Consider the following 22,264-nt stretch of genomic DNA (forward strand, 5'->3'; position numbering starts at 1 on the left):
GTTCCAAAAAAGCTGGAGCAGAACAAATTTGTGGCCTCAGAGCAACACTGATGTTTTGTCAAGTTCAGTCATCCATTCATAAAGACACTCGCATTCACTTGTACTGAGAATATGGAAATAGGCAAAAGTGGATATTTCTGACTTTGTGGGTGTTTTCAAACTAGTGGGTTTTTCTAAATCATGCAAAGAAAAGGATCCCCCTTACCTGACCCCACCACTAAACATACCCATTATTATGACGTGAGCCAATCAGGTAACATGGTTGAAAACACCCCTCTCTTTTGGCCTCGCCCACTGATCTGGTAACTCCCATTACTTTCTGGCAGAGACTTACCCTGCATTCCATTTGGTCTTACCCTCATCCCTATGCTCTAATCCCTTCAACGGGTTTACCCTTCGGAGTGAGAGCTTCAAAGGGTTGAAGGGTGTAGGGGACCAAACAACTGTTTCTTTAAGTGCCCACATGGAGGCACTATCATCATTGAAAGAATCAGTGCAAAGGATCATGGGGGCTGAAGTATCCATCAGTTGTTCCCTTCAAAATCCTTCATTACGAAGGGCCCTTTGAAATGGCCAGTTTTGAGCACTTCGGTTTGGAACGACCCTTCAGTATGGTGGCCATGATTGTTTTCACTCCAAAGTGCCCTTCGGAGGGTGATATATCTCATTTTGAACGCACCGTTAGTCACTTGCTTAACTTTTTTTATTGAATCATCTGTTTTGAATGAATGATTCAGGGAATCACTTATTAAAGGGATAGTTCACCCAAAAATTCAAATTCTGTCATTCATTGCTCACCCTCATGTCATTCCAAACCTGTAAGACCTTCGTTCATCTTTGGAACACAAATTAAGAAATTTTTCATGAATTCTGAGAGCTCTCTGACCCTCCCATAGACAGCAAGGATCCTAGCACGATCAAGGCTCAGAAACGTAGCAAGGACATAAAATAATCCATGGGACATCAGTGGTTCAACCGTTATTTTACGAAACTACAAAAATACTTTTTGTGCGCAAAGAAAACAAAAATAATGACTTTATTCAATAATTCGTCTCGTCCGTGTCACCCTATATCACCATTTTGGAGAGTATCACATACGTACATACATTTCATAGGATTGTCAAGAGCAGACGTTTATTTGAAGGTACTGAGAAAGTATTACAAGTGGGAAAAAGTCCTTATTACATTCAAGAAGCTAGCAAATCATCCTTATAGTAAACTTTCATAAAGGAACATGTCCTACGACCAGTTTGTCATCGTCATCGTGAATTGGCTTTATATTAACTTATAAAGCCAATTCACACTGCACAGACAGACGCTGACCAACGCCGACCGAGAACAGTAAGCCTACGTCACTTCTCAGACATACTAACTCATCAACAGCAGCAAGACTTGTCTAAGTACACAAACAAACTGATCTAAAAATGATAAAAAGAAAAAATTCCTTTGGTAATGCATTTTGGTTTAGCTTTTATTCGGACCCTTTGCAGAACCTTTCTTCTTGGCTGAAGTTTGTTTTTTAGGCTGGGCTTTGCCGGCCTTCGCTTTTGCCTCTTGGGATTTTGGAGCTTTAGGTTTTGTCGCTGGTGCTTTGGCAGCTGCAGCTTTCTCAACGTGCTCCTCTTTGAGGGGCTCTTCTTTGAGCGGCTCTGGTTCAGGTAGCTCAGATTTAACAGCTTCATCTTTGCTATCTTCTTTCAAGACAGGCTTTGGCTGCTCTTCTTTGAGGGGCTCTTCTTTGAGCGGCTCTGGTTCAGGTAGCTCAGGTTTAACAGCTTCATCTTTGCTATCTTCTTCCAAGACAGGCTTTGGCTGCTCTTCTTTGAGGGGCTCTTGTTTGGGTGGCTCTGGTTCAGGTAGCTCAGATTTAACAGCTTCATCTTTGCTATCTTCTTTCAAGACAGGCTTTGGCTGCTCTTCTTTGAGGGGCTCTTCTTTGAGCGGCTCTGGTTCAGGTAGCTCAGGTTTAACAGCTTCATCTTTGCTATCTTCTTCCAAGACAGGCTTTGGCTGCTCTTCATTGAGGGGCTCTTGTTTGGGCGGCTCTGGTTCAGGTAGCTCAGGTTTAACAGCTTCATCTTTGCTATCTTCCAAGACAGGCTTCGGCTGCTCTTCTTTGAGGGGCTCTTGTTTGGGCGGCTCTGGTTCAGGTAGCTCAGGTTTAACAGCTTCATCTTTGCTATCTTCTTTCAAGACAGGCTTTGGCTGCTCTTCTTTGAGCGGCTCTGGTTCAGGTAGCTCAGGTTTAACAGCTTCATCTTTGCTGTCTTCTTTTATGATAGGCTTTGGCTGAGTGGATTCCTGTTCGACCGTCTCTTCTGCTTTTGTCACCTCTTTCTGACTTGGTTCCTCTTTGGCGGACTCTTGTTTTCCTGTCTGTTGTTCAGTGATCTCTGGTTGTAGAGGTTCTTGAGGAAGTTTGGATTCTGTCTCAGGTTTGGCGGGTTCAGGATTTGTGGGCACTAATGGCTTCTCTTCGTTTACTCTAGCAGCCTCTGGTTTGTTTTCTTCTGTGGTAGAGGGTTCCTCTTGTGTTGATTCTGGTTTATCCGCTGGTTTGTTGGACTCAAGTTTGGGAGCCTCAGGAATTGCTGGAATCTTTTCTGCCGTCTTCTCTTCTTCACTATCAGATTCTCCAGCATCATCTGTTATGGAACTTACCAAGGAAGCTGCAAACTCCTGCAGACGGATCTGCTCCTCTCGCAGCCTCTTCATCTCTGCGGTCAACGTTGGGTTGGTAGCCAGCATAGGAAGTTGGGCAAGCTCTGCAAGCTCATCTACCTGGGGCAAGTCCACCACAGGTGCTAGAGTCTCCTTTTCTGAGGAGCGTATTTCTTTAATCTTGTCATATAAACTTTTTCTTTCATCCTGCAGTGCTCGGCACAGAGTCTCCAGACGGTCGATTTTCAAAGTGAAGAGTTCAAACTCTTTGGCCTTTTCTGATCTCTGTTGGAGTAGAGTTAATCAGTTAGTAAGTGAAATGCTATTGATCAAATACTAACAAATTGTGTGTGTAAATTACCTCCTCAATCATTTCAACAAGAGCTTTATTGCAGCTTTCAAACCGTGTCTTCCATATACTTGACTCCTTTTCCAGCTTTTTCATCTTCTTTGTCATCTATTCAAATAAAAACATGATCAGCATGAGACTTATATTCTTTAAAAAAGACAAAGGCATTTTAATTCAAGTTGTTTACTGCAAAAAAAAAAATCCTATTCTTAAAGTCCCCCTGTAGTCAAATATTTTATCCCTTAAAACTTATCTTTGATAATCAAAATGACATATTTAAATGTTTTTTCTTGTGAAAATAATTTTATCATGCCTTAAAATAGCTTGAATGTAACTCAACAACACCCTTGCCTCGTTTACTATACGCGGATCTATGAATAGGCAAATTAGCCCCTTAACTGTAGTAAACGCAAAACAATGGCATACACGGATAATGACTGATAAAACTATGTTTTTACTAGCTGACAACTACAGTTACTTACTTACTTGACGATGTTGTGTCCTCGAAATGCCTTTAAGACAGAATGAAGCTATTTGTGATTCTCGCCGATGCGGGAGAGGTGGGTCTGACTCCGGGCTACTTTTACACTATTGCCGCAGGTTATAATGCAAGTTAGTGGTTCTAAATTCACATTAAACCACGTCTTCATCGGCTTCATTTTTGCTCTAATTTATGTTTGGTTTTGTGCTGGTATTGGTATATTTTGCATGCTAGTGATAGGAATCGATCCCTTGACGTGATTGGTTACTGGTTTGTGATGTAGCAAACCGAGGGCTGTTTCAAGCCGCATTTCTGGGTCAGTCATTGAGAAACTACAGTTTTAAGGAGAAAATACTCAGCAATGGTGTTGATTAATGGATTGGCACATGGTTTGTCTAAAAGCATATTAAAAACACCACATAGACAAATAAACAACATAAAAAATTTGATTTTCACTACAGGGTGACTTTAACTACCGTTTTTGTCTAAGTTTACAGTTGAAATATTCAAAAATCCTTGAAGCAAGACACCATAACTGGAAACAACACTATATAATATATAAGACTTTTTTCAGAGAATGTAGCTTTAATACGAGTGTATTTTATCTTACTGGATCAGCAGGTTTGTCACTTGTTTTAAGTACAAAAAAATCTGATAGTGCAAAGTACACTTTTAAATAAACTTTTTCTGGGAAAAAAGTCTTAATATCTTATGCAGTGTCGCTTCTCAAGTAAATTTATCTTGTAGATATTTTCACTGGAAAACAAGTAAGAAAAAAAAAAAAAAAAAGATGGTTTTCACACTTTTTTCCTATTAAAGGGATAGTTCACCCAAAAATGAAAATTCTGTTAATATTTAATCACCCTCAAGTAGTCCCTAACCTGTATGAATTTCTTGAAAGGGAGATATTTTGAAGAAAGTTTGTAACCAGGCTGTTTTGGGGCACCATTGACTTCCATAGTAGGAAAAAAAAAAAAAACTATGGAAGTCAATGGTGCCCCAGAACTGCTCTGTTTCTCACATTCTTCAGAATATCTTCCTTTTTGTTCAGCAGATCAAAGACATTCATACAGGTTAGGAACTACTTGAGGGTGAGTAAATGATGACAGAGTTTTCATTTTTGGGTGAACTATCCCTTTAACTCTTGGATCTAGACTGTAAAAGTGCACATAATACAACAAACCTTCTCCATCGACTGTTTGAAAGTGATGTAGATTTCATTGCTTTTTGCTAGTGTGTTCTGGAACTCATCAAACTTCTGGGAGTACAACACAAGCTGTAAGAAGAGAATTGGAGTTAGCATCATTCAGAAAATCATTGTAAATGAATGCCTAGGAGTACATGAAGAGAAACATGCATGATGATGATGATGAAGCTTATCAGCTTGGCCTTTCTTTTCAATTATTATATATTGATCTTATTTTGAAAAAAAAAATCAATATCTGTTCTTCGCTATGTATTATTTATTTATTTATGAAGAATGAATTAATACATTAATGATTTAATGGATAAATACATATTTAAATATTTATTTATTTTTATCCATTCATACATCCATTCATTTACTTATTCATTCTTCTGTTTACATTTTGGATGTAAAGATGAAAGAGTTAATTACTAATTTTGCAGCTGCACTTTACTCAATCCATCTGCAATTAGTCAAAACAAATGTTCCATTCAAAAACACAGTGAACACTTTCTGCAATGACTCAGTATGTAATGTGCAAGGCATCACTTATTATTTATAATAGCAGTGAAACTCATCCAGGTCGTATTTGCTCTTCAGCACTTGTGGCACTTGTGAACTATAATAATTCACTGAAATGATATATTTCTGTCTGTATTGTCACAATAGAGCCATGAAAGAGAGGAAGCTTTCATACAGCCATCAACATAATTAATTCAAAGAGCTTCATTATCTTTGTTGATTCAGAGACAGTGAGATGTTGTCGCATTAATTTCCTTAAAGAATTAATCAGAATCTAGATGATTTATCTGCTCGAAGACAGAATGATAACATTTCTCAATATGCACCACTTTTATGACGCTTTCATGTCCTTTTTGTAACTGGAAATCCTCAATCCTTATTTTGTGTTTCACTGAACACGGAGAGTCATACGGGTTTGAAAAAACATGAGGGTAAGTTAACTGAAGACAGAATTTATGCAAAACTGTAAAACTCTCATGATTGCTTTTCACATCTGTAATTTATCTCTCCATCTCAGCTGAAATGTATTCAGACAGTGCATTTAGTGCAGTTGCATCTAATGGCTATGAATCATCACCGTAAATTGCCTTTTAAAGATCGATTGGTTTATGTGGTTTTTCACACAGCTCAGTGAGAGAAATGCCACAGCTAGAGAGGAGAGAGTGTTGGATTGTGGGTAATGCCACAGCGGTAGATATTCACCTGGGCCTGCATGACAGTGTGCTGCTCTTTCAGCTCTTTAGCCTGTAGTTTCCACTCTGCAGCCTGAGTGAGTAACTGGTTAAACACAAGACACACACACAAACAGGTGAGAGTGACCGAGAACTCGGCATTACCTGTTTCTTCATCTGTAACTCCTGCTCCCTCATTGCGTAGCATTTCTTTGTTTTTTCAATAGCCTCTTTAAGCAACTAACGACATAAATGGTGAGATGTTAACATGTGCAAATTCTAGAAATTCACTAAAACATTTTTATAAACAGGGTCCAAAATGAACTTTTTTGCCACTCTTGAGAAAATGTAAGTTAATAATGCAGGCTACACATGACACATCGACTTAAAGGGACAAAACAAAGATCCGAGATAAACTTTCATTGAAAAAAACATGGACAATTTTCCACTAAGAAGACTTAAGCAGTGTTGGGTAAGTTACTTTCAAAGAGTAATTCATTACTATTACTAATTACATCATCAATATTGTATTTAAATTACTTTACTAATTACTAGTTAGGCTACTCAATAAGTAACTTAATCATTCAAACGCTAATTAGGCTACATCTTAAAATCCCTATAAACCAATAGAAATTAAACTCTTCTTCAATTTGAGACAAACATAGAATAGTTTAGCCTTTTAGCTTTAAAACAACTGTAATACTTTTGTACCTTTGGTTAACAAATAGAAATACTCTGCAAAATATCTGAATAACATAAAAGCTTAAGAAAACTTAACGAATACATTTCAGTTTGGTAAGATGTTCAGGAAAAATAACACATTATAGGTAAGAATAGAATACAGATTTTATTTTATTTTATTTTTTTATCTATTTTTTTTTTACCAAAGAGTTTCGATATTTTTCCTATTTAAAACTTGACTCTTCTGTAGTTACATCGTGCACTAAGACTGATGGAAAATTAAAAGTTGTGAAAGTAGTCCCCAGCTACGTAACTGGTTATGATATAGCTGGGGACTACTTTTAGGCGCTGCGTAATGTCACTGCGCCTGCTGCACCCATGGTATGTCAGCAAAGTTCCTTGATTATTACGCCGGAAGGAGAGTATAGTTCCTAGCCATATCGGCCTAGAAAATCGCAACTTTTCATTTTCCGTCAGTCTTAGTGCACAATGTAACTACAGAAGAGTCAAGTTTTAAATAGGAAAAATATCGAAACTCTTTGGTTATTTTATTGGTTATTGGTCTAATCAGATTCGAATGGATTCGAAAACGGTAAAACTCAGCTGTTTAACTCTTGGGGAATTGGAAAATGGAGTGTTCCTTTAAAGCTTTCAGATACGTGAAAGACTGTACCTCTCTTTACGGATTACATGATCAGAGAATATTCGTTTTCGATTTGAATTCGTTCATTTAAAAGTAGACACTTCAAGCTTTCTATAGACATATTTCTCATGTCTCTGTGTCAAGTATTCGATGAGTTTGTGATGCGTATAACGTTGCTCACAGAGACTTAGACGGCAGAAAACACACCCTGTTTGTTTTGTTTATTTAGTTTATTTTCCAAAAGCAAAATGTTTGTTCTTATTGTCAGTGTACACAAATAAAAGAAGGCCCTTTTTAGATTTGATGGATTTTAGTCTTATCTGTTTCTGAGTATTTAAGTTTTCTCTGTGACTCAGGAAAATCTGAAAGTGAACACGCCGGCACACAGAGAATTAAAGATGCTGCATTGAATTTTATCTTTAAACTGTAAATTTAGATTTCAAATTCAATATTGATTTTAGAACTGTTGAAATTAGTTACAGCGTGTAACGCAAGTACTTTTAAGTAACTGTAATTAAATACCTAAAAATGAACAGTAATCCCTTACTTTACTTCTTCAGTGGATAAGCAATTTAATTACAGTAACGTGTAACACCCAACACTGCCTGCAAGTCACAACAGATGTTTTCTATAGCTGACAGTTTCATTTGAACAACACATTCATCACTCATCAGGAAATGTCAGATTATCATTCCTACATAACATATCAGTTTAATATAATATGTTGCAGTTCCTTATAAAATTACCTTTTACAGGCTGATTATTACTTGCATTTGGCACTTGATGATTGTTCATTTTAGACCCTGCTTGTAAATCAATTCATTGTAAGCACATGCAAAACAAATTTTCCTGGCCTTCATTTTACTTGAGGCAAATCTGAAGAGCCAGAATAGGATATCTGTGTGTCTTACATATTCCTTCTCTCTTTTGTGCTTCTCTTCAGCTTGACTGAGGAGCATGTTGGCTTCTTCCAGCTTGGCATCAGACAGTTTCTGCTGTAGATCTCTGTGTTTGAATATCTTCTCTAAACTCTGCGTAAAAAACACAAGGGAGAATATTTATTTAGACGCAAAGGGGTCATATCAGACATTCTTTTGCACCACGCTCTTTTGTATTTTATTTTGGTGCGTCAATCTTGATTACTTAGTATATAAAACCATGATCTGCACTCACAAAAATAGTCTTCTTTTTAGCATTTTATTTTACATTGATCACTATTTTTGTGAGTGCGGATCATAGTTTTATATTTTATTTCATTTTTCCATTGTCCAAACCACTTGTCCTATTTGGGGTTGCAGGGGTGCTGTATTTACATTTACATTTATTCATTTAGCTGACGCTTTTATCCAAAGCGACTTACAATTGCTATATATGTCAGAGGTCGCACGCCTCTGGAGCAACTAGGGGTTAAGTGTCTTGCTCAGGGACACATTGGTGTCTCACAGTGGATTCGAACCCGGGTCTCTCACACCAAAGGCATGTGTCTTATCCACTGCGCCATCACCACCCATTTAATTTTTTGTAGTTTGTTTTTTCAGCTGTAGTCATTTCTTGGAGCAACATGTAAGACAGTACAACATTTGAACATTGACAATTTGTATTTGTCTCTCTCCTGATACACGACACGGTGTGATTATTCACAAGCAGAACATGTTCCAGGATCAATATCTATGTTGTTCTTGGAACAGCTTTTCTATCAATCACCCTTTTACGTCCTAAAATCAGAGGGCGGTGATTGGTCAATTGGGATGTTGTTCCAGGAACATGATACACACTCCCTCATATGCTGCGTGTCTCTATTGCAGCCAGCAGAGGACAGTAGAGACACACGACACAATTTCGAGTCAATTTAAATTCTTGGGGTCTGTTTCAGCCCACCACACAGCTGTGTGTGAGCAGTCTCTGAGGTACCCATCAGCTTGACAGATTGAGTTTAACTTCCCCTCACATCAGGCTTGTCATTCCATCGGTCGATCCTTATGTGATTAGATAGAGAATACCAGAGTGTTCTACAAGGTGCAATATTCACTGAGTCAAAGTCAAAAATACAAGGATCTGCTGTGCGTATAGCAGGTTTAGAAAGTGTGAGGGTGTAGTTTCCTCCACCTCGTCTTGTGAAATTACAGCTCTGGCAGACTTCAGCTCTAAAACGCTCATATGTTTTTATGCATAGAGACTCGAAATATCGAAAAACTTCTCATGCAAACTACAAGTCAGAAGTTTGGAATAATAATTGGAATAATTAATAAGTGTTTCAGCATATTTATTTAGTTTGATTTCTTCACTCATGATGCTATATTCTCAATCATAATCTTTACATTCTTGTTTATAACAGTCATTGTTGACGAAACCTAAAACTATTCAAAATATTATTCATATATAATAGCGTTTTCGTTAACTGAAAAAAGCAGAAATAAAGTAAAATATAAATATTCATTGAAAAACCTAAACAAAATACCCAAAAATATATACAAAATTAAAATTATACATTAAAGGTAGGGAGAAATATTAAAAAATAGTAATAAAAATACAAAAGCATATAATAAAATTACTTGAACCAACTCAGCATATTAGAATGATTTCTGAATGATCTTGTGAAGAATGAGAATGGAGTAATGCTGAAAATTCAGCTTTGCCATTAAAAAAAATATATATATATTCAAATAGAAACCAGTTATTATGAATTGTAATAATATTTCACAAAATTACTGTTTTTTACTGTATTTTTAATCAAATAAATGCACCCTCGGTGAGCATAAGAGACTTATGACCTATGACATTTAAAAAATCTTAAGTATTCAGAACTTTTGACTGCTGCAGTTGCGGAGTTTAAAATAATTTTAGTACCCCAGTAATGGCTCATTAAACTTTTCTGCTGGACCAGAACAAAAAATCCAATCAGATGCATTATCAAATGAATCACTATCACTTATTGTGCACACTTACTTGTACCAAAATCTAATCTCGACTGTGCCTTGGGGTGCACTTTAAATGGATTTGTGACTGAATCGCTTTGACAGATGTGTTAGATATTGTGTTGTTTGAAATCCTCAATTCATTTTATCGATCTGCTTCACACTGCAAGCACATATTTATTTTAGGGCTCATATTAACAGGTTACAGTCTTCACACTGCCCACATAAACAGCACAGTGCTGTGCAGCTGAAAATAGAGTTATGTTGCAGCAGAAGCACTGTGAATGGTGGGCCTGCTGGAGCTCTGCTTATGTGTGGATTTAATGCATTTCAAATCTAGATGTTATGTGTACAGATATGTCTTGTGGATGTAATGTAATGTGTGTGGATTTCCATCAGTACCACTTCTCTCCGCTCATACTGGTCTATGATGGTCTTGAGTTTGCTGGCCAGATCACTGTTCTCTTGGCACAGCTTGTTGTTGCGGTTACTGTGCTGCTCGATCTGATCCTGAATGTCCACTAGCGTGCTCTGGAAATGAGCGGAGATCTCCTTCCGCTTCATTTCATCCTCCCGCAGCCTCTGCAGACTCTCCTCCTGCAGGGAGAAAGAGAGAAAGAAACGAGTGGGAAATCTGGGAATATGCAACCTTAAGTGATGAAAGCAATCTAGATCTAGTATTACGTGAGAGTGTGAGATGGAGCTGTGATTTAGATGGTAAAAGTCAAATAATGTATTGTGTTTGATAGCATTTTGTGGTAGAAATGACAGTGATGGAAATGATATTTTAAACATTTGTGGAAAAAAATGGCCAACTCTTACTAAAGCTTATTTTATAAATTTGCATTTTATATAGCCTTAATACAAACAATTAAACAATATTTTGTATTTGACATCTTGATTTATCACAATTGATATTCACCTTGATTATTTTTTGTTTGTTGCTTAATTCATACCATATTTAATAAGACTAATATTAATAATATATTAATAATATTTAATAATTTATAATTTTTAATAAAAGTAAGGGACAACCTTTTGGAAGGTTCTTTTTTTATTTTATAGATATAGTAAAGAGTGATAAGAAATATAGAGATAGAAGGAATCGACTTGAACCTGAGTGGCCCACATGAGCAGCATAGCTCAATATGTCCAAAGCAGGTGCACTAACCGCTACTCTAACTGCATTATTTCTACCTTATAAGGTCTGAGTGGTGAAGGCTAGTTTATGATCCTATTAATCAAATGTTGATGATGTATTAAGCTCTATGAGATCTATATTTGTGGCACTAAATACACAATATTATCCTTTTATAGTATCTGGGATTGGATGTGTGAATGCTAAACAGCCCTGCCATCCAATGTGTGCGCTTTGTAAACATGAGCTCCTGTTTCAGAGGCGCCAGCTTCCTGACTCAGCTAATCGTAAGGAATCCAAGCATGGAGTGTTCCTCTCCAGGGCTGAATCTGTTTGCTTGCCTGTGTTTACACATGGCATGAGTCTCAAGCTCTCACCCGGGAAAGGTGAAGCTGTATTACCGCTACGCAAGCTCATCAGGGAGGCGAATCACTCATATAAGCGCAAAGGAAATGATCCCTGATTAAATCTAATTTACCATCCTCATAGCTGAGCCTCGCACCTACACACAGGGCTTAGATGTTCTACTCTGACCTACTCATTAATGGCTTCCATAATACTTGAATAAAATAGATTGGGGAGTGAACAAGGTCAAAGCCAGCCTCTAGGGAAGGATAGCATCAACTTCCAAAGACATGCAGAGTTCATATTAGAGCAAGAGTTTAATATCTTCAATGCCCGGAGGAGAAAAAAACAACACAAACGTGATTAGAAAGCTCCTTACAGACCACAAAACAGAAAAAAGTGTGTGTGTACCTACAAAGTCCTCCAGCACCTGTTCAGCGAATAGTACAAATGGACCGTAATCAATGGCTGAGAAAATGGCTCCAGGTGCTTTGCGCAAGATTCATAACATCTTTCATATTATGTACACATTCATCGAATGGAGGTGAAATTGTCTCGTGGAAGGCAACATAATTGTTTGGCAGAGTGAAAGAAATGAGTGGACTGCTATATGCGACAACTGGAAACATTTCAAGTGCTGAATAACAGTTTTGTAAAATGACAAATATGGCAGCTCAGTTAAGAGGGGCATTCACAAATTAGGTTGCAGTTTTTAATATTCAGAACCGATTACGTGCATCAAAAACATACAGCACGACCAGTGAAGTCCGATTCCCTTGTTAATGACTCTCATGAGTCGGTTCTTTTTATTGAATTAAACACATGTGACTAGTGAAGGTATTGAAAAAGATACTAAAAAAGAAACAGATATTTTACAGATATTAAAAAAGAATGAACCTACATTTTAAAACTGATCTTTGGTTCACGATATAGTGTTGAAATGTTTCGAAACCAATGAGAGTTGGAACACTGTTTATAAAAATCTAAGCTATTTCTGAAAAAAAAAAACTTTACCTTTATGATGTAATATGTAATGGTAATTAATTTTACGATGCAAACTTGATCATTTTGTGTTCTTGTTTTTGTGTTTTTGGTATATTTGTCATAAGAACACAAAATATTCATGGCACTATTTTGTGGTGTACACAGTAAAATGAGATACTGCTAAATGTAAAATAAAACAGCTTGTAAGTGTAATAATCTCTTGTACTGAATTTCTTTATACGTGTAAATCGTTTTAAGGAGTTGCATAGTTAAATCCATTATGCAGATTTCACCTCAAAATTAGCACAGAAAATATGAAAACCTCTGCAGATTCTATCTGGGATGTAGATGTAGTCGCTATAGCATCAACAGAATGAAAGTACAGGAGGCCATGGCCTCTGCAGTGATTTGAGCCAGCGAGACATTCTCTTTGACTTTTGATTTATAAAAGAAGGGCAAATGTCATTGAAGCTCGGTAACACTATCCCTCTTGTCATAGTGACCTGTCAGCAGCGCTTTGAGTCTGAGAAGTCAGTGTGTCACCGAGGCAGAGACATAGATTCACTGCTGTAACGTCCCACTGGGCTCAAAAACGCCATCTCCTCAGAAGGAAGTTGGATCGACTCAATCTCAGCAATCAAAACACTGACACGGGTAACAGGATAACAAGAAAACAAGTCAGATGATCAACACTCTCCCACATGTCAAACAAGAAGTTGCCATAAGGTCTGCTATTATGGTCCTACTGTATCTATTTCAGATAAATGTACCCCTTAATGGCATATAAAAACAAAACATTGATCGCTGTTCATGTCAATCAGACTGCTTTTATTTATAAGTGGTTCTTATTTCAGTTTTAGCAGTATTTCAAGTAAGTATTTGATCTGATTTGTTATACTTTTTTTTTTAGTTTAGTGATAGAAAAATGGCAACATCCCCCATAAATTCAGTATATGCGAGTATGAGACAATTTAATTAAGAGTATTATTTTTGCAAAAATGCAGCAGTGTGCTTTTGTGGTCAACTAATTAGTTTTTTTTTCTAAAATTAAAAATATTCTAAAAATATAAACAAAATCAAATAATTACTGTATATTTATTATTTATATATAGTATTTAATTATACAGCTGTGAGTTTTTTAATGAAAAATTTGTTGCAGTTTAGCCTTTTTATTTGCGTTAACAGACTACTGTTCAAAAGTGAGATTTTTTTATGTTTTTAAAGAAGTCTCTTATGTTTTCAAAGGCTACATTTGTTTGATACAGTAAAAACAATAAAACTGTGAAATATTATTCCAATTTTAAACTGTAATTTACTGCAGTTTTCAGTGTCAATGAAATATGATGATTTGTTGCTCATCAAACATTTCTTATTATTTTCAGTGTTGAAATTATAATATAATATGTGATTAGATATATATATATATTTATTTATTTATTTGTGGACGATATGATACTTCTTTTTTTTCCCAAGATTTTTTTATTAATAGAAACTTTAAAAGAACACCTGACCCCAAGTGACCCCAAACATTTGAATGGCATAAGAAAATAGGCATGTTTATTTTAAAAACCAAACGAATTGAGACAAAATAAATAATGCATGTTTCTTATCATAAATACATAAACATACCCAAAAAATAAACCTGCCAAGTAATATCATAGCTTAACTTTTCTTTCTCAATCTCTTAAACTGTCAGTAGACAATGTTCTCACCTTCAGTGTCCTGTTATGTCTCTGAAACTCCCTGCAGAGCATCTCCAGCTTGCTGCGGGCCAGGATGGCACGACTGTGCTCGAACTGAAGCTGATCTCTCTGCTTGACCAGAAGACTCTGTCTCTGCTGAAGCTGCTGCAGCTGTTTCTTCTCAGTCCTGTGTTCCTCCACCTGCCCCATATGCACAAAACACACACAGGTGTGATCCATACATCATCTCATACGCTGCTTTAACACCTCTGGCTGGTCTAAAGCTGCATTAGATAATGTCTGTCTGCTTGTTCGGACGTCCTCAAGAGGATTTTTCTACATTAACAGAGCCCTTAGTATATTTCTGAGAAAGATCTGATTTTGGGAGTATTCTGTCATATGTTCTTCTCTACGTGTCCCTGTCATTATCTCTGTGTTTTGAAATTGAAGAGAGTGTTGTGGCTTTCTTGTGTGGCATATGGCCTAGTGTTCAGACTCTCTTATTCAGCCCAGGGCGTTGAATATTTAGGTCATCGCAGTATCAGTGAAAACACTCTTAACATCACACCAGGCTTTCTTTTATTTTCTCTCCGTGTCAATCTGGTTTGTGTTCTATTTGTTTCCTCTTAACTGTCCTCCATGCATTGTTGTTGCCAGCAGTGAAAACTGTTCAGAGAGCGGCGTTCTCTCATGGGTCTGGATACTCACCAGCTCAGTGTATTTCTTCAACACCATTTCCAATTTCTCTTCTGGTGAGCCGAGCTTGTTCAGGCTTTGCAATAAGGATGCGGCCTCTTTACCTACGAGACAAGCGTTTTCCGTTCAGATCAGAGAATGAAAAGATCATGAAGATGAGCAGAAGCACACAAGGGAGAGTTCTGCACTCAAGCTTCAAAATAAATCCACGGGAGAAGTGGTGGAATCACAGCATGATAGCGTTTACAATAAAATGGTTGCGAGAAGCAAACAAGGCACAAGACATATACTCAGCCTTAAGGGGATAGTCATACAGGTTTGCAACAACATGAGCAAGTAAATGATGGCAGAATTTTCATTCCTGTGTAAAATATTCCTTTAAGCCCAGAGTGTTTCAGAAAGCTAAGTCAAGTACTATAGCTGTCTGCATTTGGTGATGATAAAGTGGGCTTTATTACTGATGTAAGCATTCTTTCCTTGAGAATGGAAATTTTCCAAACAGTTGATTACAACACTCATAGCACTTGACCATCCTGCTGATAGAAAAACCCAATCACTGTTTATGACTCCATCTGTGTGATTGAGAGGTGCTACATACAGCATTATTTTTCAAACATAAAATCAATCAGTTTTCAGTTTTCTCACTGAAATCTCTGCTGTGTTGGTCATTTATCACTCAATCATCCATTACTGTTTAAGATTTTTTTTTTGTTTAAAAGTAGTGCTGTCAAACGATTAATTGCGATTAATCGTATCCAAAATAAAAGTTTTTGTTTACATTATATATGTATGTGTACTGTGTATATTTATTATGTATATATGAATACACACACATACAGTATATATTTTGAAAATATTTGCATGTTTATGCATTTAGATATTCATATTCTTATATTTTATATTATATATAAATATATTTAATATATAAACATAACATATTTCTTAAATATATACATACATGTGTTTGTGTTTATAATGTGACGAGTCGGCTGCCTCCCCCCTGTCCATCATCACCACCCCGTCCCTTATTCGCCGCCCTTCACCAGGCTCCCGACGGGAGTGGGTGTGTGAGAGAGAGGAGGGGCGCTGAAACAGCCAGGGCTGGCGGCGTGTGATGAGGCGCACCTGACGTGAATGGAGCCTCATCACCGCCGCCGTTTAAACTCCGAGCGCGCCTCTCCTCGGGAGACCGGTCTCTTCCCCGTGCATGCACGCTGGTGTCCTCGTGGGTCCAGGAAAGGGAGCGTAGAGGGAACTACCTGCCGCCGCCAGAGACGCGAGCGGCCGGACCCGCAGTCCGGCCGACACTGCACCCGCGATACGGCCGTCGGGCAAGGACGCCGGGCCGTGGAATCCCGTCGAGCACCCGGGGATGAAGGAGTTGGACGAAGCCGCCACAGAAGCCGCCGTCACCCGCGCCCCGGGACCTCCAGACGGGAGCGCGTGCGGCCGCCGGACTCCGCCCCTTACCTGGACCCTTCCCTCCTGAACACTGCCCTCCTTCACGAGCCCCGCAGCACAACGAGGACACCAGATCCCTGTTTATTTTGGACACTTTTCCCCCTTTGGACACTTTATTTTAAATATTGTTTAATAAAAACCTCTCCGAGGCTTGACGCCACGCCCACTGTGTCTGTCGTTGGCTCCTCCCGCCACAATATACACATAATAAATAAACACTGTACACACACACATGTATTATGTAAACAAAAACGTTTATTTTGGATGCGATTAATCGATTGACAGCACTATCAAATAAATGAATACTGTTGTTTATTTAGGAAGCATTAAACTGATCAAATATGACAGTGAAGACAATGTTACAAAAAATCTATTTCAAATTATTAATGCTGTTCTTTTAAACTTTCTGTTTATCAAAGAATTCTAAAAATGATGTACCATGTATATATCGTTATATATCATGGTAATATTTCTACAAAAATATTAATATTAATGTTTCTTAAGCAACAAATCGGCATATAATAAAGATTTCTGAAGGATCATGTGACAATGAAGACTGGAGTAATGGCTGCTGAAAATTCAGCTTTGCATCACAGTAATGCATTTTGAAATATATTAAAATTAGTGCTGTCAAACGATTAATCGCAATTAATCGCATCCAAAATAAAACCTTTTGTTTACATAATATATGTGTGTATACTGTGTATATTTATTATGTACATATAAATACAAACACATGAAAAATACGTTATGTTTATATGTTAAATATGTTTATATGTAATATAAACTATAAGAATATAAATATATACATGTAAATACATGAAAATATTTTAAAAATATTGACTGTATGTGTGTGTATTTATATATATACTAGTGCTAGTCCAAAATAAAGGTTTGTTTATATAATATATATGTGTGTGTACTCTGTATTTATTATGTATAAATAAATACACACTCATACAGTATATATTTTGAACATATTTACATGTATATATTTATATTTATATAATTTATATTATGTATAAATATATTAAATATACAAATACAACATATTTTTCTTAAACGTGTATGAGTGTGTATTTATATATGCATAGTAAATACAGAGTACACACACATATATTATGTAAACAAAAACTTTTATTTTGGATGCGATTAATCACGATTAATTGTTTGACAGCACTAATATATACATAATAAATATACACAGTACACATACATATATTATGTAAACAAAATGTTTTATTTTGGATGTGATTAATCGCGATTAATCGTTTGACAGCACTAATTAAAAAAGAAAACAGTTATTTTAAATGACTGTTTTACTGTATTAACTTGAGACGGCACATTGTAATTGTTATTATTTATGTGGTTGTCAATCTTAAAATGGCACTTATTTCATAGAATGAGCCATATCATTTCTTGACCAATTATTGACTGATTTGGCCATTCTAGGGGCTGTTTTATGATGCTCAACAAAATGAAAATTATTTTTGTGAGGTTTAGTCTTTTAGTTTGTCTGTTTAATCTCAAGACATTTACACTGTTTATCAAACGAACAGAAAAAAGGCCAGTTGCTCACCCAGGCCCTTGAGGAGTTTCTTATCAGCCATCTGCTCCTTCTCTGGACTGGCACCAACTTCTTGTGGTTTGGCCTCTTTATCAGCCTCTTCCTTTTTCTCCTCCCCTTCCTTTTTCTCCTCCTCTTCCTTTCTCTCCTCCTCTTCCTTTCTCTCCTCAGACTCCAGGATGGAGATCTGCTCCTGCATCAGGCTGGATGCTGCTCCATACGTGTTGATTATATCCTCTAGCTGCCTGCTGAAGTCCTCCATGGGGTCCGCTGGCTGCTCCTCTGGGCCATTGACTTGTTCATTGGCGTTCTCAGAGGTTTGGTCACTGCCCTCCATCATCTGCTGCAAAAATCAAGTTAAATATATCATAAAAGTGCTTCATAAGAAAGCAGATTGATTAGCAGAGGTAGAACAGCCAATTCCTTGATTACACTCTTGGCTTGACGCTGAAATGAGACTGTTGAAATTAATGAGAAGTGATTATGCATTACTTGTAGAGAGGTTTGATACGACTCTTTGAAATCACCAGCCACTAAAATGAAAATGAATGGCTTTTGGCCAGTTTGTAGTATGTTTGCATAAATAGAGGGAATTTATGTTTGAAATGCTTGAGGTTGTTTGTAAGAAATGTAAATTCAAATTTGGGGAAATTATTAATATATTTGCCTCAGGCAGAAACAATATGGATAGTAACGAAGTGACCTTGAAAAATAAATTTGCAGAAACTTAAAACTGAAAATTGGAATGTGAAGCGATTTGTCTACATATACAATACCAATGGCAAATTTAATTAGCTCTGTCTATTTGTTTGTCTTGTTTCCATTTTCAAATTATTTATTTTGTGTACTGATACTGTTGTGTACTGATATTTTATTAATAATTATGTATATGTTTATATTTAGGTCATATATGTTTTGAAAGTGTCTTATGTATGCTCACCAAATTTGCATTTATTTGTTCAAAAATATAATAAAAACAGTAATATTGTGAAATTTTGTTACAATTTACAATATATTTTGTTCTATTTTAATATATTTTTACAAATGTCATTTATTCCTGTGATGGCAAGCTGAATTTTTAATAGCCATTATTCCAGTCTTCAGTATCACATGACCCTTCAGAAGTCATTCTATGCTAATTTTGTGCTCATGAAACATTGACTAGATCCACACCTGTATACAGAAAATTTAATGCTTAAATTTAAATACTTAATGAAATGTAATACTTGATCTGGTTAGTGGTAGTTAGATAAATTCTTGAACATTTTCAGTGCAAGCCATAGAAAAAGAGTTACATCTGATCTCTAAGCTGCCTCCACGTCTGGTGGATATCTGAAGAGAGGCAACAAACTACTTGTGACACACGAGGCTAGAGGAGGGGGTGCGGAGAAAATAGCACAAATCACAGTGGCAGAGTATCACTGAGCCTCTAAATCTGATGCGTCACAGATAGTGAAGTGACACACTGCCAAGTATGGTGACCCATACTCGGAATTTGTGCTCTGCATTTAACCCATCCAACGTGCACACACACAGCAGTGAACACACACCCGGAGCAGTGGGCAGCCATTTATGCTGGTTCGGTGGGGGTTCGGTGCCTTGCTCAAGGGCACCTCAGTCGTGGTATTGAGGGTGGAGAGAGCGCTGGACATTCACTCCCCCCACCTACAATCCCTGCCGGCCCGAGACTCGAACCTGCAACCTTTGGATTACGAGTCCAACTCTCTAACCATTAGGCCACGACTTCCCTTCAGCTCTACACAGCTGATTTCATGTGGAATGAACTCTGAGATTCCAGAGGTTGTTTATGTCCCAGCTCTCTGTTGTTTATCAGGTTAAAATTACAGCCCCCATTCCAACCCCATGTGCATGTATCCACCCCTCCTCTCCCATCACCCCTCCTCCTTCAGCAGCATGGCACCTGTTGTGAAGCCACATGCTATTTTTGGACCCTCTAAATATGGACAAGCTATTTCTTAGTCTAGCCACGTACACTCTGATGTCAATGGTGGCAGTTTTACGCAAAGTGGAAAAAACAATGACTATTCTAAACATCGGTTTACATCTAAACAACAGGATAAGAGTGAAGCACATAAGACTAACTTTAGGACAAATTAGGAAATTTACTACAAATTTGAACTTAAAACAACTGAATTATTGCCTTGGAATTAGCTTTGTTTTCATATTACTTCATAACCACTTTACTTCATTATTACTTCATAATGGTATCATAATAATGAAACCACACTATGATGACTGAAACAAAACACACAGTGAAAGAAATCCAACCAACTCAAATGCTTCTCAAAGACACACTGGCGACATTCAGCTCAACATTGACTAAAGTTAAATAAAATAGTACAGTTCAAGACTTACCCCACACACGTCTGTTCGGGTTCGAATAGAAAAGGAGGACAATGAACCAGTCAGTCCACAGTTTTATCAGAGTGAAAGAGAGAAGTGAGGAGGGTCCAAAAGGACTCAAGACAACAGCTGACAGCACAAGCCCCTCAAAATAACCTTCAGTGGAACACCAATGGAAGCCTTGTCCAAACACTCTGAATGAATCGGCCTGTCAAGTTCTTTGTACTCAGGCTTTTCAGGAAGACAGCTGAGGAGCTAATTTTGTAGTACCCTTTGAAAGGCTTCAGACCCCCCCCCCGTAAAGCCTGATATATTTTTAATGGAACAGTTTGCTGAACCTTTACACAAAATATAAAATAAAATCTAAATAAAGTTTCCATATATGATATATTGAGAATATGAAAATACTGTTTTATTCAGAGGCCCAAATTGAGCAAAAATGTGCAATTTGGTGGAGTTGCTGACATAAATATAGCCAAAAATTTATAAAAATTGAAATTCTGAAAGCTTGTAATATAATCAATGAGATATTTGTAACAGTATAGCAGACTACTTTAATAAAATACATGTAAATATCAGTTGCCGCTCTATATCTCCTAATAATGGCCCGGTTTCACAAGCGGGGTTTAGTTTAATCCAGGACTACTGTATAGGCCTTAGTTAAATTAAGATATTTAAGCAACTTTTACAAAAATGCCTTAGATGAAAACATTAAGGTGTGCATCTTGACACAGAACAATGACTCTGACCTATTTAAGATATGTCAGAGCAAGTTATTTCAGTTGAGAATGCTCATTTTAGTCTGGGACTAGCTTAAGCCTTGTCTGTGAAACCGGGGGTATATGTCTTAGAAGGCTTATGATCAAAGCTCTGTAGTGATATTGTGGAGAGCAAAATATATAATGAAATGCAATGACTTGTATGTCATGTATGGATTATTAAGTAAATTTAAGTTGCTTAAGTCCAGTAAATGTTCATCTTAAAATATTGCTAACAGTATAGAAGTTATTCTTATGTTTACTTGATAAAAGACAGTAAAGATTTCACAGCAAAATCACATATGTACTGCAACCCGAAGGTGACAGAAGGTGTAGTAGATTGTGTAAAACAGTTTTAGAACTCTTAGAAATTTGCATACTAAATATGATACATGTAGCTTTATAGGGTTAACATGCAAATATGGGCGGCTCTCAGAGTTATTGACTTGTGTACTGAATGCCTGAGGACCAATTTCTTGTAACAATCTGCTTAGTATTGGGTTTCACAGCTCCTATTATAATTTATTATCACATTTCTCCACCATAATTCCAGTCAATTGCACTCTAATCACTTCAAATCATGCAAATGGAGAATTGTGAAGTGATTAGCATCACCAGTGCAACTCACTCCATAACAGCATTTTTGTCAGCACATTTCTAAATATTTAAAAATATTTGTCATGCAACTGCAAAACACGGCCACCCACCCATTCATCAAACAATATCATGGGGTCTTTATTGTGTGACCTATGTAGTGCAGTTTTACACACTGATATTGGCAATTCTGGGCATCGGAATCATTACTTTGCTATTTGCAATAGCTCTTATTAAAAGCAATGAGTCTAAAGTGTTTCAGGGTCATGTTAAGGATTTGTAAAGAGTGCTGGGCGATAGTCTTTACCGCGGGTCGTCTCTCTGATAATCCTCAACCTCTTTGGCTTTTATTAGGGAATCTTTTTAATCACCAGATAGAAATGATTCTGACATTGGCGCCAGGCTTAATTATTTCTCTCAGCCCCTGCATCTCAATTAATGATTGTAACGTCCTTGTTCTTTGAGAGTCTCTTGCTTGGGTGTTTTGAAAATGTCTCTTTAACCTTGAGTCATGTTTCGCAGCATCTGTCAGCATGTTACACTGCTGGCGAGGCAAGGACTTGATC

General features: G+C 37.1%; 1 protein-coding gene across 3 annotated transcripts; it reads right to left on the bottom strand.

Moving 5' to 3' along the window:
* Positions 1-557: 557 nt before the first annotated feature.
* On the bottom strand, positions 558-20,583 carry LOC306843966 (beta-taxilin-like). 3 transcript variants are annotated; one of them, XM_079375731.1, is made up of 11 exons: positions 20,359-20,583; positions 17,995-18,325; positions 14,967-15,058; positions 14,289-14,459; positions 10,512-10,706; positions 8,106-8,225; positions 5,902-5,976; positions 4,675-4,767; positions 3,023-3,118; positions 1,806-2,946; positions 558-1,706 (listed from the first exon to the last, which is right to left on the bottom strand). In XM_079375731.1, the coding sequence occupies exons 2-11, from the start codon at positions 18,320-18,322 to the stop codon at positions 1,465-1,467; spliced, it is 2,553 nt and encodes an 850-aa protein (XP_079231857.1). In that variant the 5' UTR covers positions 18,323-18,325; positions 20,359-20,583; the 3' UTR covers positions 558-1,464. The 3 variants fall into 3 exon arrangements, with proteins under 3 accessions (XP_079231857.1, XP_079231858.1, XP_079231859.1); XM_079375732.1 differs by having other exon boundaries at positions 1,114-1,713; positions 1,814-2,946; XM_079375733.1 differs by lacking the exon at positions 5,902-5,976 and adding an exon at positions 6,036-6,110 and having other exon boundaries at positions 1,114-1,713; positions 1,814-2,946; positions 20,359-20,556.
* Between the last annotated feature and the right edge of the window lie 1,681 nt (positions 20,584-22,264).

Source organism: Barbus barbus (genome assembly GCF_936440315.1).
Source record: "Barbus barbus genome assembly, chromosome: 24".
Lineage (NCBI taxonomy): Eukaryota > Metazoa > Chordata > Actinopteri > Cypriniformes > Cyprinidae > Barbus > Barbus barbus.